The sequence below is a fragment of the Petaurus breviceps genome, unplaced genomic scaffold (genome assembly GCF_028583685.1).
Source record: "Petaurus breviceps papuanus isolate PSGF00001 unplaced genomic scaffold, PetGlider_PUasm1.0 154, whole genome shotgun sequence".
NCBI lineage: Eukaryota > Metazoa > Chordata > Mammalia > Diprotodontia > Petauridae > Petaurus > Petaurus breviceps.
Window position 1 is genome coordinate 12,593,885 of NW_027185715.1, and position 14,353 is coordinate 12,608,237.

Consider the following 14,353-nt stretch of genomic DNA (forward strand, 5'->3'; position numbering starts at 1 on the left):
ACATGCATGGTTGAAATTGCACATTTGGCTTTACCTGTAAGAGCCTGTCATATGGCTTTAAGCCACCTAGGTCTCCTGGTCCAGTGGGACGAATATTTTTAACATATACTCCTTTTTCCAGCAGTCCATCTGATACGCTGAACCCAAAGTCTTCCATGTCACAGTCCTTGTACAATGTTACCTGTAAAAATGTTAAACTGTAAAAATACACTTCCTAGAATGAGTCTTTGCTTCTGAAGTTTCAGAAACACGAAGAACCTTCTTTGAATTATTTTCAGTGATGTTAAGTACTATTGAGACAGCCCTCTCTTCTCAGCAAACATCCCACTATGGCCTTCATAGTATTTTTTTTTTTTTTGGACTTAGACATTTTCCATATCCATGTGCATTTAAGAAAAGGACACACCAAAAAACTCTGTTCTTTTCCAGAAAAATACCCTGAGGTTAGCTGTATACAACTTAAAATTTCAGTCACCTGCTCAATGTATTTATTTTTTGTCCTTTTGTTCTTTGTTCATTGCCAAGCCTGTTTTATTTTTATATATTTTACCACCACCAGAACCAGTGACACATATAAAAGAGGTAGAAATCTTTTTTTTTTTAAAGCAATTGGGGTTAAGTAACTTGCTCAAGGTTACACGGCCAGTTATTTTGTGTGGGTGCCAAGTATCTGATGCCAGAACTGGTCCTGGGTCTCCCGACACCGGGGCTGGCGCTCTTAATCACTGCGCCACCTGGCTGCCCCTAGGAGTACAAATCTTACACAAACCATTGGCATTCAGCAGAGTAGGTCCAAGTAAATAGTCACATAAACAAGTTCTTCCAAAGTGTTTTTAAGGCAGCCTTACCTGTAATGCAAGACCCTTGTCTAGGGTAATGATATAAAAAACCCCTTCTCTTTATTGCCTCCCTATGCCTGTTGTGGTGCCAACTACAATTATAGTACATACCTTGCCCATACTTATGTCATTTACTCTTTAGTGACAGATTCGGAACATTCTCTGACTTTTTGAGAAAGGGTGAAAATCTCAGGACTGGGGGAAACTTCAGTCACCACAAGTCTCCCAAAAAGTCTCTCTGAAGGCAAATGAGGACTCAAAGATCCCCATTGACACTAGTTTCTTCTGGTAATTTCTTTCCATAGTCCCAGTTTTATGTAATAAAAATCCCTAAGTTAGAAAACCTAAATTTTACTCTCAGTCCAGATAATTATTAGTTGTATGGTTGTGGGAAAGTTATGTCATTGAGCCTTAGATTCCCTGTATGTTAAACAGGCATAAGAGTGGCATGCATCTCTCTCTTTGGTTACGTACTTCATATACTTTAAGGACACTGTTAGACATAGGAGCTGCTGTTATTCACCCCGCTCTGCTGTATCCAAATGATTTTCTTCCTGTTCACTTGGCCCTGATGACCAAATCCCTCATTCAGTCATGTTTCTTGTTGCCTCTGGGGAGTACAGCAAAACCTATTCACCAACTCTTTTCTTTGCTTCTTTCTCCAAGGTGCAATTGTGAGCCATTCTTCCATTTAGCTGCTACCTGACTCTGCTAGTATTGTTTATAGCAAGCCCGTTATGACTGATATGATTTGGGGAAGGGAACATCATTCCATTCCATTATCGGTTATTTAAAAAGGAATCTCAGATTTAGAGTACTAATCAAGATGATGTTTATTGATGGTCTAATGGTCTTACCACCTGAAAATGTCACTCCAGAACCTGATGGGACCACACAGGATTGAGGCTCTTTTAAAGTTTTTCTTAATTTCATTGGCTGCTATTTCCCCCCAACAACAAAAAAATTCAGTACGAAGTGGCCATTATACTGGTGATGTGCTTTTATATAATTAGGTTGGTTTTTGGAAAATGAACTCAGTCTGCTACCAGAACCAGAGACATACTCGAAGCCTTTCCAGCATGGTAAGACCTGTCAAAGCTCATATGTGCAACTCTCATGGCCTTTACGAATCCAGAGTCACTTGAGCACTGCAGCGAGGCATTAGAGTAGAAGGACTTTGTGGAACAAGCTAATAATAACAGTAACTTAGATTAAGTGCCTTCCTTACAGTGATCCTGTGATGTGTAGGGAGTTCTGACCTCCATGTTACAAATAAGAAACCGAGGCTCTCTGTGGTCATACCTCTGGTAAATGTCAGAGCCTGGATTTGAATTCAGGTCTTCTGCTTCCAGTTCCATTGTATTTAATACTACCCACTCTAGCTCTCAGCTCATCTTGAGTCTAAAATCTTATTTCTATGTGGAAAGTTTTGGGGTGAAAATTTTACAAAGTGATTTAATTTGGTAGTACTTTGTCCGCCTAGGAAGGTTACTTACGTTAGCCTGAGTTAGGGAGTCATTAATTTCTAACAACTGGGCCAATAATTTCCTAGAAAAGTGGCTCATCTCATAACGAAATGAAATGACTTTAGAAGTAGTACAGGGTCAGCAAATATTCAACAACCCAATGTTTCATAACAATGGGAATGACTCTTGCTCTCCGTGGTAGCATTAAGCACATGCTGCTGCTCTCCTCCACCTTCCACCCCTTTCACAAATGTCTACAGAACGAAGCACCCCCAGCGATGCCTACAGCATGGGAAGCATTTTCCAAACTCTAAAGTTCTCTATAAATGTGAATTACTCTTCTCATCCTCTACTGTGTGTGGATGAGGTCCCGTTTGTCAGTGTCCATCGTACAATGTGGCACCCCAAACGGAATACAATACTTTAGAGGTTGTTAAACCAGGACAGAATAGAGGTGGCCTTATCCCAATTCCTTCTGCTTGTTCTTGTTCTGAAAGGACCAACTGACTTGTTAGAATATTATCTCTAGGCTGGGGCCATCTTTATAAAGCAATTGATATGTTATCATATATGGTAATTTTCTCTAACCTTCCTGGAAGCAAGCCATGTAGGAAACTGCACTGCATTTCACTTTGAACATCATACTAAGTTTCAAACAAACACCATCTGTGTCTCTTAAAAACATACTTTGAGGCAAGGATCAAGACATCTGATTTAGTTTCTGTTCTGACAGCATATTTCTCCCTCCAAATTACTTCACTTTGTGATCTCAGCAGCTTCTCTGGATTTAGTTATCTCTATGTTGATGATATCTCAGATCTAGCTAACCTCTCTGCTGACTTCCCGTCTCACATCTCCAACTGCCTTTCAGACATCTTGAACTGGATGTCCAAGAAACATCTTAAACACGTTCAAAACGGAACGCATTATCTTTTCCCCAAACTCTCCTCCCTTTCAAATTGTCCATTGTTGAGGACACCACTACCCTCCCAAAGCTTGTAACCTACATGTCATCCTCACTGCCCCCACAGTTCTCTCTCCAGTCCACCCTCCATTCTGCCACCAAAGTGATTTTCTGATCGTCACTCCATATTCAGTCAACTCCAGTGATTTCCTATTAAATCAAGATTCCTCCAGTATCAATACAAAATCCTTTGGCATTCACAGTCCTTTAGGACTTGGCCTCCCTACTCTCCTTACCTTTCCAGTATTGTTCTTACCTCCCCCTCTGAAGTTCCCATCCCCTACCCCTTTGATCCCATACCATGCCCCTTCTTGCTGTTTCATGAATAAGAAACTCCATCTCCTGACTGGACAATTTCACCGTCTGTCTCTCATGCCTGAAATGCTCTCCTGCCTCATAGCTTCCCTGGATTCCTTAAGTCCCAACTCAATCCCCACTTCCTCCTTTAAGTCCAGAGACTTTACTCTGTTAATTATTTCCTGCTTATCCTATATGCAGTTTGTCCATATTTGTTTGCTTGTCGTGTCCTCTATTAAGCTGTGCTCTCCTTGAGGGCAGGGGCTGCCTTTTGCCTTTCTTTGTACCCCGGCACATAGTAGGTGCCTAATAAAATGCCTCTGGATTCACAAAGTTCTTGGAATGTTTACAGGTTCTCTGACTTGATCTTATGAGAGAGATCACATGTGCTTTCTTGAGATACAATAAGCAGCAGCAACTCAAGTGTTATCGCTTCTCAGCCCTGACAGTCTGTCAGAGACTGAATGGAGCCTCTCTGATGCGGTAGCCATACGGAAGAAGTGGAAGCCATCTGTTCAGAGATTATAGCAGTTTTCTTAAACCATCTTTTTATCACTTGTGCTCATTTCGTTCTAAGAAAGATAGTACCTGGGTCACCTTCCATTTTGTCAGACCAAAAGACATTAGTTTTTTATGCCATCCTAGATTATTGGGGGGGGGGAAAAGGGGGGGGGGAGGAGAGGAATGCAGAGTTGTCTTTCCAGCTGCATTCCTTGAGCCCAAGAGGAGAAACTTCCCTCCAAGGAACATCAGCTTCCATTGCATCCTGAATTCATTTACAAACATGGTAAACCGGGACAAGGGAGGCAGCTGCAGCCTTGCAGGGGAGAGAGGCAGCCATCGTGAGGAAAGAAAAGGCCAGCTGCTTCACATACTGTTTCCTGCTGCTTTCTGGCAATGGTGAGAGGCAGAACTCTTTTGAAATGAATGTTTAACAACTTCTTTGCTAGTGAATCAGTGGTGGGCTGGATTCTTGGCTACATGGGGGGTGCTGGCTCTCCAACTTTGAGGGATAAACTGCAACTGAGCAACATTGTTCAAGATTGATGGTAGGTTTTTTTTTTACGTATAATAGGATTTCCAAGCATAATGAGGAGTTATTAAAATGATCATAGCGTCTGAGGTGATTCCTCTAACGCATGGGTTCTTAACCTTGGGTTCATAAATTAAAAAAAAAATTTTTTTGACAGCAATGTCATTATAATTTATTTCCTTCTTTTGGTCTCATTTTGTGCATTTAAGAACATTATAGAGAAAGGATCCAAGAAACAAAGTTGAGTGCCTTCTAATACTTAAGATTGGCTTTTGGAAAAATCTCTAGCCTAACACCAAAGAAACATAAGCCCAATGTCGCCAGTCAATCAGGATTCAGGGAGACACATGGTAGCATCTAGCCAGATGTTGGGGGTGGTGGTAACTGTATGTGTGGGGATTTGGACATACCTCCCACACCACATATTGGGATGTGCCTGTATGTATAGTGTATGCATCCAAAACATCACAGAATATCTCAAGACTAATTAAAATGGATGACAGTGCCTTACTTCTGGTGATTTCCACGGGCATAAATGACATTTCCAGAAGGTATCTAAAAAGAATTGCTAAACATTAAAAAATCTTAGTCAAGAAATTGAAGGCCACAGGGCACAAGTTGTGTTTTCTTAACTGCTGTCCACGGATGGAAAAGCATATAGAAGAGAAAAATTAATTTGGGAGCTCAACTGCTGGCTAAGAAGGTTGTGCCTGAGAATGGAACTTGGATTTCTGGATCATGACTTACAAAAGAGGATGACAGATTTCTAGGCAGGGGAGGAATACAAAGGGTGGTAAGGATGTGTTTGCCAAGTGCCAGTCAATGGCACTTTAAACTAAAAAGGATGTCTGTTATATGTGTATAATATATACAACCAGGTCCCAATTAGTGTAAAAAATGATTTCCCTGAATTTTCACATTATTCAAATTTATATTTGGTATTTCCATTGGACTGAAAGAAATTACCATATTTTATATAACTCTGAATAGTATGCATTTTAATTCATGTGACTCCTTTGAAGGATTCATTAGTCACGCTAATCAGAATCTAGCTATATTATCCAAGGTCGATACTATAGAGAGTAGCCACAGAAACAAGAGAATAGTAATTGAGACAGCCAGGTAGTCACAGCATACAAAAATCCAAAAGTTTCAAAAGTATAATCTTCAGCTTCCATTGGGTCTATTTACAGACGAGAAACTAGAGGTCCCTGTGCAAGATGACAAAGTTGACCTTAAAGACGTCAGACTTTGTGGGAGAGACTCTAAGCCATGGTTCTGTTCTGGAGAGGAATGCCTTTTTCAGAAGAAAAAGAATGGTGAGAAGGTTGAAGGTAGTGGCATTATAGATTAAAAAGGCAGACTCAGGGGCGGCCAGGTGGCTCAGCGAGTAAGAGCACCAGCTCCAGTGTCGGGATGACCTGGATCGAATCCCGGGCTCACATACTCAGCACCACACCCAGAAATAACTGGCTGTGTAACCTTGAGCAAGTTACTTAACCCTGATTGCTTAAAAAAAAAAAAGGCAGACTCATGTGAGGAAATCCAGGAGCCAGAAGGGATGGAGAGATTTGAGGGATGGTCAAGGAGGAAGAAACAAGTGATTTTGTCAGTGACATGCACTACAAATGAACAGAAAGAGAAATGAGGTTTTTGGGAAACCTCACAAACATGGCACAGGCATGATATAGGAGGAATGGGAGATTTTATGTAGAGGTATCTTATGAAGCTTCTCTAATAACCTTTTACTTTAGTAATAATTTCATCCTTTAGAAAGTACAAGAATCAATAAGGGAATTTTTTATTCTGAATCTGATTCTCATTAACAGCGAGGAAATAGTTTGCTGGCATGGAAATGGTGAGAACTTGGTTGGGGGGAAGGGGTGGGAGGTAACCAGTCCATTCTAGAGTCTGTGACAGAGAACTAGAGAAAATCCATTTATGGTCTGACATGTACTCTAAATTTCAGGGAATTGGATTTCAGAAGGTTCTGAGAAAAGATAGGACCCTAGGGGGAAATGCTTCAAGGAAGTCAGTCCAAAAGGGAGGGGAAGGACTCAAGAATTATATTCTGAAGACAAAAAAAATTCCAGTGAGGAAAAAAAATTGAATTTAACAAAAGAAATTGTTGTGGATATACAGTGAACTCCCTAACTTAGATTTTAAAATGAAATGTGCAGAAGACAGAAGCTAGGTTGGATGAGAATGAGTGAGTATGGTACAGTCCCATAAAAATATTGTCCGAAAAGCTAAAGCTTGGAGTGAACTGAGGCATGGCTGCTGAAGCTAAGGACAGCAGAAAAAGTGTTGTGTTTGTTGTAGCTATGTTGGAAGCAAAAAGATTAGAGAAGGGATAGGAGCTTTGCTTGAGTGGATGAGATAATTGACAGTAGAAAGAAGGTAAGAGTTATTTGATTTTTCTGTTTTTTCTGTTTTCTGGGAAAGGAAGAATGCCCTTTATACAGAAACAACACAACAAAAATGACTTAACAGGGAGTTGATATCCAAGACAAATAGGGATAGAGCACCTCACTGCCCTCAAACGAATTAAAGTCTCATCTCAAATGAACGACATTTTTAAGCCTTTGAAAACCTGGTCATCATGCCTGCTGAGCACTTCTCAGATATGTCTAAAAAATCACAGAAAACAGGCAGGCTTGATACCCTATTTTCAAAAAAAGAGAAGAGACAATAGAGTCTGTAAACCAGTCAGCTTAGTTTTTTTTTATCCTTGGGAAAAATTCTAGAATGGATTATTAAAGAAATAGTTGGTGAACATCCAGATAAGGTAGTGTTGATTTTAAAGAATGGCCATACCATGCACAACTAACCTCATTTCCTTTTCTGACAGAATTATTAAGCTAGCAGATAAAGAAATGCTGGGGATGCAGTTTACCTAGTTATTATTTGATAAAATACCTCATATTTCTTTTAGCTTGCTGAGAGGCAATGTGGTAGTTGACCACAATAAAACAAAAGGAATGGAAAAGGAAGCCAAAAAGAAAGCTGTTGGCTCCATCTTCAAAGGAGAATCAGTATGATAGGCACCAGATATGTTGCATACAATATTGACAAGGCACTCAAGGAACAACAATCATCTCTGATGTTCTCAAGGGTAATGTTTTGAAGTGAACCCTGCTGAAATGTAGAATGATAAGGCTGATTTTAAATAAGTTTAACTTGATTGTGGAAGATATTCAGGGGAATGGATTTTATCCTGTAAAAATAGATGTGCTCCACGCTTAAAAAACAAAAATTTATGGATGATGATAGAAACCCATGTTGGTGTCAAAACTGCCAATGACTACTTCCTTTGCTTTTTCTGTATTGGTTTTACCAGACAATGCAACAATCAGATCTTTAAGACCTCTTAAGCTTAGCATCAACAAATCCATCAAATTTGTAAGATGATAATGGAAATCATGTTCCAGAAGGTATTAATAAATGACTTGAAAGATAAGATGGTAGAGAGAAGGCTGGGACTCACTTGAACTCTCTCCCAAACCCCTCCAAATAACTTTAAATCGTGCTTCAAAACAAATTCTGGAGAAGCAGAATCCACAAAAGGATGGAGTGGAAGAGTTTTCTATCTCAAGACAACTTAGAAGGTCAGCAGGAAAGGTCTGGGCACTAGGGTGGGAGAGGGGTGCAGTGCAGGCCTTGGGGGAGACTGAATCGGTGGCAGTTTCCAGACCTCAGTCCACAGATGGCAAAGGGGACAGATGGATAGCATAGGGACCCCTTTGCTGGATTGGGAGTGGGGGGCAGAGTGAGGAGAACTCTTGCTTTTCCCATACTTGGATCTGGCATGCAGTCCTGGGGCTCAGTCCCAGAGTGAGGAGCACACAAGGCCTTGTGGCTCCAAGGGAGCTGGGACCCTTGTCACAGTGCTTATGGTCACTCACAGGCCAGGAGAGTAGCAAACACATCTCTCCTTAGATCATACCACCTTGAAAGAACTAAAAAATTACAGATTTATCTCTGAAAATAGCTGCACAAAAATTCTCAAGTGTGGGGCAGCTAGGTGACATAAGTAGATAGAGGCCTGGTTCCGGAGTCAGGAGGACCTGCATTCAAATTTGGCCTCAGACACTTGACACTTACTAGCTGTGTGACTCTGGGCAAGTCACTTAACCCTGACTGCCTTCCCCCTCCCAAAAAAATTAATTCTGAAGTATGGACCAGTGCCCCTTCCACTCTGGAAGCAGAGCCCCACTTTAGCATAGAGTTTAAAATCAAGAAATAGGCTTGCAAAATGTATAAACAGTAGAAAAAGATCCTGACTCCAGAAAGTCACTGTGGTGACAGGGAAGATCAAAACATAAACTCAGAAGAAGACAACAAAGACAAAATCACTACATCCAAAGTCTGAAAGAGAAATAGGAATTGGTCTCAGGCAACGGAAGAGGTCAAAAAGGATTTTTAAAATCAAATAAGAGAGGTAGAAGAAAAAATTGACAAGAGAAATGAGAGCAATGCAAGAAAATCATGAAAAAATAAACAGCTTGGTAAAGGAGGCACAAAAATACTGAAGAAAATAACATTTTAAAGAGAATAGGTTAATTGGTAAAAGCACAAAAATCCCAATGAAGAGAAGAATGCCTTGAAAAGCAGAATTGAGGGGCAGCTAGGTGATGCAGTGAATAGAGCACAGGCCCTGGAGTCAGGAGGACCTGAATTCAAATCCAGCCTCAGACACATAACACAAAAAACTAGCCATGTGGCCTTGGGCAAGTCACTTAACCCCAACTGCCCTCTAAAAAAGGGGAAAAAAAAAAGCAGAATTGGCTAAATGGAAAAAGATATTAGAAAATAACTCCTTAAAAAATGATTTGTCCAAATGAAAAAGGAAATACAAAAGTTCATTAAAGGAAATAACTCCTTAAAAAGTAGGAGAAAATATGAAATATCTCATTGGAAAAAAACAAGTGACCTGGAAAATAGATGCAGGAGAGATAATTTAAGAATTATTTGACCACCTGAAAGCCATGATAAAAAAAAAGGTTCTAGACATCAATTTTCAAGAAATTATCAAGGAAAACTGCCTTGGTATTCTAGAAATAGAGGATAAAATAAGAAATGGAAAGGATCTATCATTCATTTCCTAAAAGAGACCCCAAAATGAAAGCTCCAAGGAATATTATAGTCAAATCCCAGAGCTCCCAAGTCAAGGAGGAAATGCTGCAAATAGCCAAAAAGTTCAAATATGAATCCACAGTCATGGTAACACAAGATTTCACAATTTCTACATTAAAGGACTGAAAGGCTTGGAATATGATATTCCAGAGGGCAAAAGAACTAGGATATTCGGTGAAATCAACAACTTTCAATCATTCCTGATAAAATTGGATCTGAGTAGAAAATCTGACTTTCAAATATAAGCATAAAAAGCTAAGTGAAATCACAAGGGATTCAATAAGGTTAAACTGTTTATATTCCTATATGGGAAAATGATACTTGTAACTCAAAAGATTTTCTCATAATTAGGGTGGTTAGAAGGAGGATATATATTTGAGGGTGCAGGTGTGAGTTGTACATGAAGGGATGATATCTAAAAAAATTAAGGGGTGGGAAAGAGGAATGCATTGGGAGAAAGGGAAAGGGAGAGGTAGAATGGGGTTAAATATCTGACATAAAAGAAGCAAGAAGGATTTTACAGTGGAGGTGGCTGGCAACACTTGAACCTTATTCTCATCAGAATTGACTCAAAGAGGGAATAACATACACACTCTGATGGATATGGAACTCTATCTCACCCCACAGGAAAGTTAAGAGGAGAAGAGAGGCTTATAGAGGGCAAGGCAGATTGGGGGAGGTAAGTCAGAAGCAAAAATCTTTTTTTTTTGGAGGGCAATTGGGTTTGAGTGACTTGCCCAAGGTCACATGGCTATTTTTTTTGTGTTAAGTGTCTGAGGCTGGATCCGAACCCAGGTCCTCCTGACTTCAGGGCTGGTGCTTTATTCACTGTACCACCTAGCCACCCCAAGAAGCAAAATTCTTTTGAGAATGAGCAGGGTGAGAGACAATGGGAGAGAGTGAGAGTAGAATAAAAAAGGGGAAAATAGAATGGACAAATAGTAATCATAAGTGAAAAAAACTCCGGCAAGCTTTTCTGATAAACACTTCATTTCTTATATAGAGAAAACAGACAAATTTATAGAAAATTTATAGTTATTCCCCAGTTGATAAATGGTCAAAGGATATGAACAGGCAGTTTTCAGATGAAGTTATTAAAGCTATAGTCATATGAAAAATACTCTAAATATTGATTAAAGAAATGCCCATTAAAACAATTCTGAGCTACCACCCCACAGCTATTATATTGGTTAATATGACAGAAAAGGACAGATGTTGGAGGGGATGTGGGAAGATTGAGACACTGATGCTCTGTTGGTCTAGCTGTATACTGATTCAACCATTATGGAAAGCAATTTAGAACTGTGCCAAAAGAGCTATAAAACCATGCATATCCTTTGACCAAGCAATACCACTACTAGGTCTGTATACCAAAGAGATTTTTTTTTTTGGCTTTCTGGAGGGCATTTGGGGTTAAGTGACTTGCCCAAGGTCACATAGCTAGTTTTTGTGTTAAGTGTCTGAGGTCAGATTTGAACTCAGGTCCTCCTGACTCCAGGGCCGGTGCTCTATTCATTGCACCACCTAGCTGCCCCAAGAGTTTTGTTTTGTTTTTTTTTTTAAAGGAAAAGGATCGACATATACAAAAATATTTATAGTAGCTCTTTTAGTGATGGCAAAGAATTAGAAATGGAGGGGATATCCATCAATTGGGGAATGGCTAAATATGTTGTGGTATATGACTGTGATGGAATATTATTGTGCTATAAAGAAATGACAAGCAGGATGCTCACAAAAATGTGGAAGAATAAAAGGCTGTTTGTTTAGAACAGCCTCATGTCCACCTTGGGCTTTCCTCTCTTTGAGCTCATCTCAGCGGCTGGACAGTTCTGGACCAATTATCTTGATAGTAGAATCACAGTATTGTCCATTTAGAGCTGGATGTCTTTCAATTCCCCTCACTTTAAAGAGCCCACAGGTCCAGAGCATTTGGCTTGCTTAAAGTAGCACAGGTAGTAAGCATTAGAGACAAAACCTACCACCTCTCTTTTTAGAACTCACACTCTTGGGGCAGCTAGGTGGTGCAATGAATAGAGCATCGGCCCTGGAGTCAGGAAGACCTGAGTTCAAATTTGACCTCAGACACTTAACACAAAAACTAACCATGTGACCTTGGGCAAGTCACTCAACTCCAATTGCCCTCCAAAAAGCAAAAAAAAAAAAGACTCACTCTTCAGTGTGGTGTTTTCCCTCCTCATGACTATCAGTCTGGGGGTGGGTGGGGGGCGGTGAAATGAGCTTCTCGAAAGCTGGGATTGCATTTCTATCTTTGTATCTTTTACTAACTTGTCCAACACTCCTCAATGCTAGGATTACAAAGAAAATGAAATAGGTCCTGCCCTGAAGGAGTTTGCATTCTATTTTATAGATTAACTCAACCCCAAAGCAATACAATGACTGGCCCATGAGCAAAAACTAATAAATGGCACTCAAGTCTCCTTCCAGTATATTCTATCAACAGACAGGGCTCCAGCCTCTGCAACTGAAGACTCAAAGAAAATGGTGTCGAAATTACAGACTAGAGAATGGTTACTTTTGCTTGGAATCTTCTATCTCCCAATCTCCTTCACCAGTTTTAGGAAATATATCCTTTCTAATGTTAAGTGTGCACAGTTCAACAGAGAAAACATTAGGAAAGCCAGAGGACCATAGGAGAAAAAAAGCATAATAAAACATTGTGGATTTATCCCCAACCCCATTTGAATGTGAATCCATAAGGTACATATAGGGAAAGGTAGCACTCAATAAAGGGTAGGGAGGAGAGTGGGGTTTGGAGATTGCATTTGCTACTGATAGATATGTAACTGTCCCCATATATCCTCACTTTAACTTTCCAATCTCTTATTTTCATTTGGAAAAGGAAACTTGAAGGAGCAAATCAGGGTTTCTGTGACATTCTGGGCTTCCCATAGACATGTTTACTCTTCTAAGTAAGATAACTGTGAGACCTACAATTTAAGGGTCACTATCCAAAGGAGATTGCCATCACTTTCAGATATCTAAAGAAGGGCATCACTCTTGCTAAACATAAATGCTCCAATGAATGAATGAATGAATGCCCCGGCAAATACGTTAATTTATGGTCAACTGAATTTTTGTTTATATAATATACAATTGTTGAATAAAGATTCTTGTAGTTAATTGAAATTTGACTAACACATGTTCAGTTAACACCACTAACAGCAAACAAATTGAAAATAAAAACTAGTTTACATTTATCATTCAAACATTCCATGCACCAGGACTTTGTAAAAAGATAATTTTTTTAGATATTTTAGGTTAAAGTAAAAGCAAACAAGTTTAATGTTCTGGTAATTTGGGGAAAAGTTTTGTCTGAATTGTGAAACATTTTAAAAATGAAATTTAATATTATCAAGCATGTACAGAAATAGGAGATCATGGCTAAGAAAGTTCTGACAAGTAGAGTTCATGATGGGTCTGCCTTCATAGTAGATAAGAATCATTTAGTTATGCAATAACTAGCTACATTACTAATCCATGCAAAATATACAATGATTTGTAAAGTATGCAGATATTCTTTATTTACTCTTTTGTTGACATTGTTAATTTGTTTACCAAACCCTTTTGTTTTTTTAAATAATGCCAAGGTGCTATCAAAAATTTGAATATGATAGCATTTAAATGAATGAAGTTTTGCTGAAATTGCCAAAGTAATCACTGTTGGCTTTTTCCCCCTCTTTTATCTTTTTTTGTTTAACTGCTTGCATGGTCATTAATCATCAACTGAAATTTCACTTACTTCAAATACCTTCTCTCCTTCCTTTTTTGTTTGACCCTGACTCTCATTTATATCACCACAGTTAGGGAAGATGGATTTCTGGCATTCTCAGAATTCTGAATTTTCAGAGTTTACTCCTAGAAACTATATTACAAATTTTGGTTAGGTTCTAGAGTACTAATCACCTGTTCAGTCAATTCAATTTAACAAATATTTACTGATCAAGATATTGTATGAGGTGCTATGGAAAATGGAACACCAGGCTGCAAAGAACTTAAAATCTAGCCAGGCAAATAAAATTTGGATATATGAAAGGTAGGAACAGTAGAAAGAATGCTGAATCCATATTCAGGAGACCTAGACTTGAATTCTGACTCTGACACTTATTATTTCTGTAGTTTTTGGGTCCAAGAGGTCAAAGCTATTTTCTTTTCTTTTTTTTTCAAAGCAATCGGGGTTAAGTAACTTGCTCAAGGTTACATGGCCAGTTATTTCTGGATGTGGTGCTGAGTATCTGAGCCCAGATTTGATCCCCAGGTCATCCTGACACTGGAGCCAGTACTCTTACTCGCTGTGCTACCTGGCCGCCCCAAAGCTATTTTCTTAATAATGCTAACATGCCATTAGCTTCTTAAAATACCTTTTCCAACTATGCATCTGTTTAAGGCCAGATTTTTTTTTTCATATACTTCATCCAAAATAACATTGTAATAGACTGAGAGCAGAATCAGATGTGAAAATTCAGCTGAAAATTCTTCTATTAAGCCAGATAGTAATGAACCTTGCAAAAATATGTAAAACAATGCCATTCTCGCTAAATCTTTAAAATTAGTTATTTTTCATAAAATACTACTAAATACAAATTTATTAATGTTATTT

At 39.1% G+C, this 14,353-nt stretch overlaps 1 protein-coding gene and 1 long non-coding RNA gene across 2 annotated transcripts in view; one reads left to right on the forward strand and one right to left on the reverse strand.

The window, feature by feature from the left end:
- The window catches only part of GRIP1 (glutamate receptor interacting protein 1), a 243,127-nt gene that overhangs the window by 6,561 nt on the left and 222,213 nt on the right, over window positions 1-14,353 (reverse strand). Inside the window, exon 21 of the mRNA XM_069080983.1 lies at window positions 35-181. Within this exon, the coding sequence (XP_068937084.1) occupies window positions 35-181 (147 nt within the window). The remainder of the gene's footprint in view (window positions 1-34; window positions 182-14,353) is intronic.
- LOC138155759 (uncharacterized) overlaps window positions 4,294-14,353 on the forward strand; it is a 99,163-nt gene continuing 89,103 nt past the window's right edge. The window contains exon 1 of the long non-coding RNA XR_011166983.1: window positions 4,294-4,466. This is a non-coding gene — a long non-coding RNA (uncharacterized lncRNA). The remainder of the gene's footprint in view (window positions 4,467-14,353) is intronic.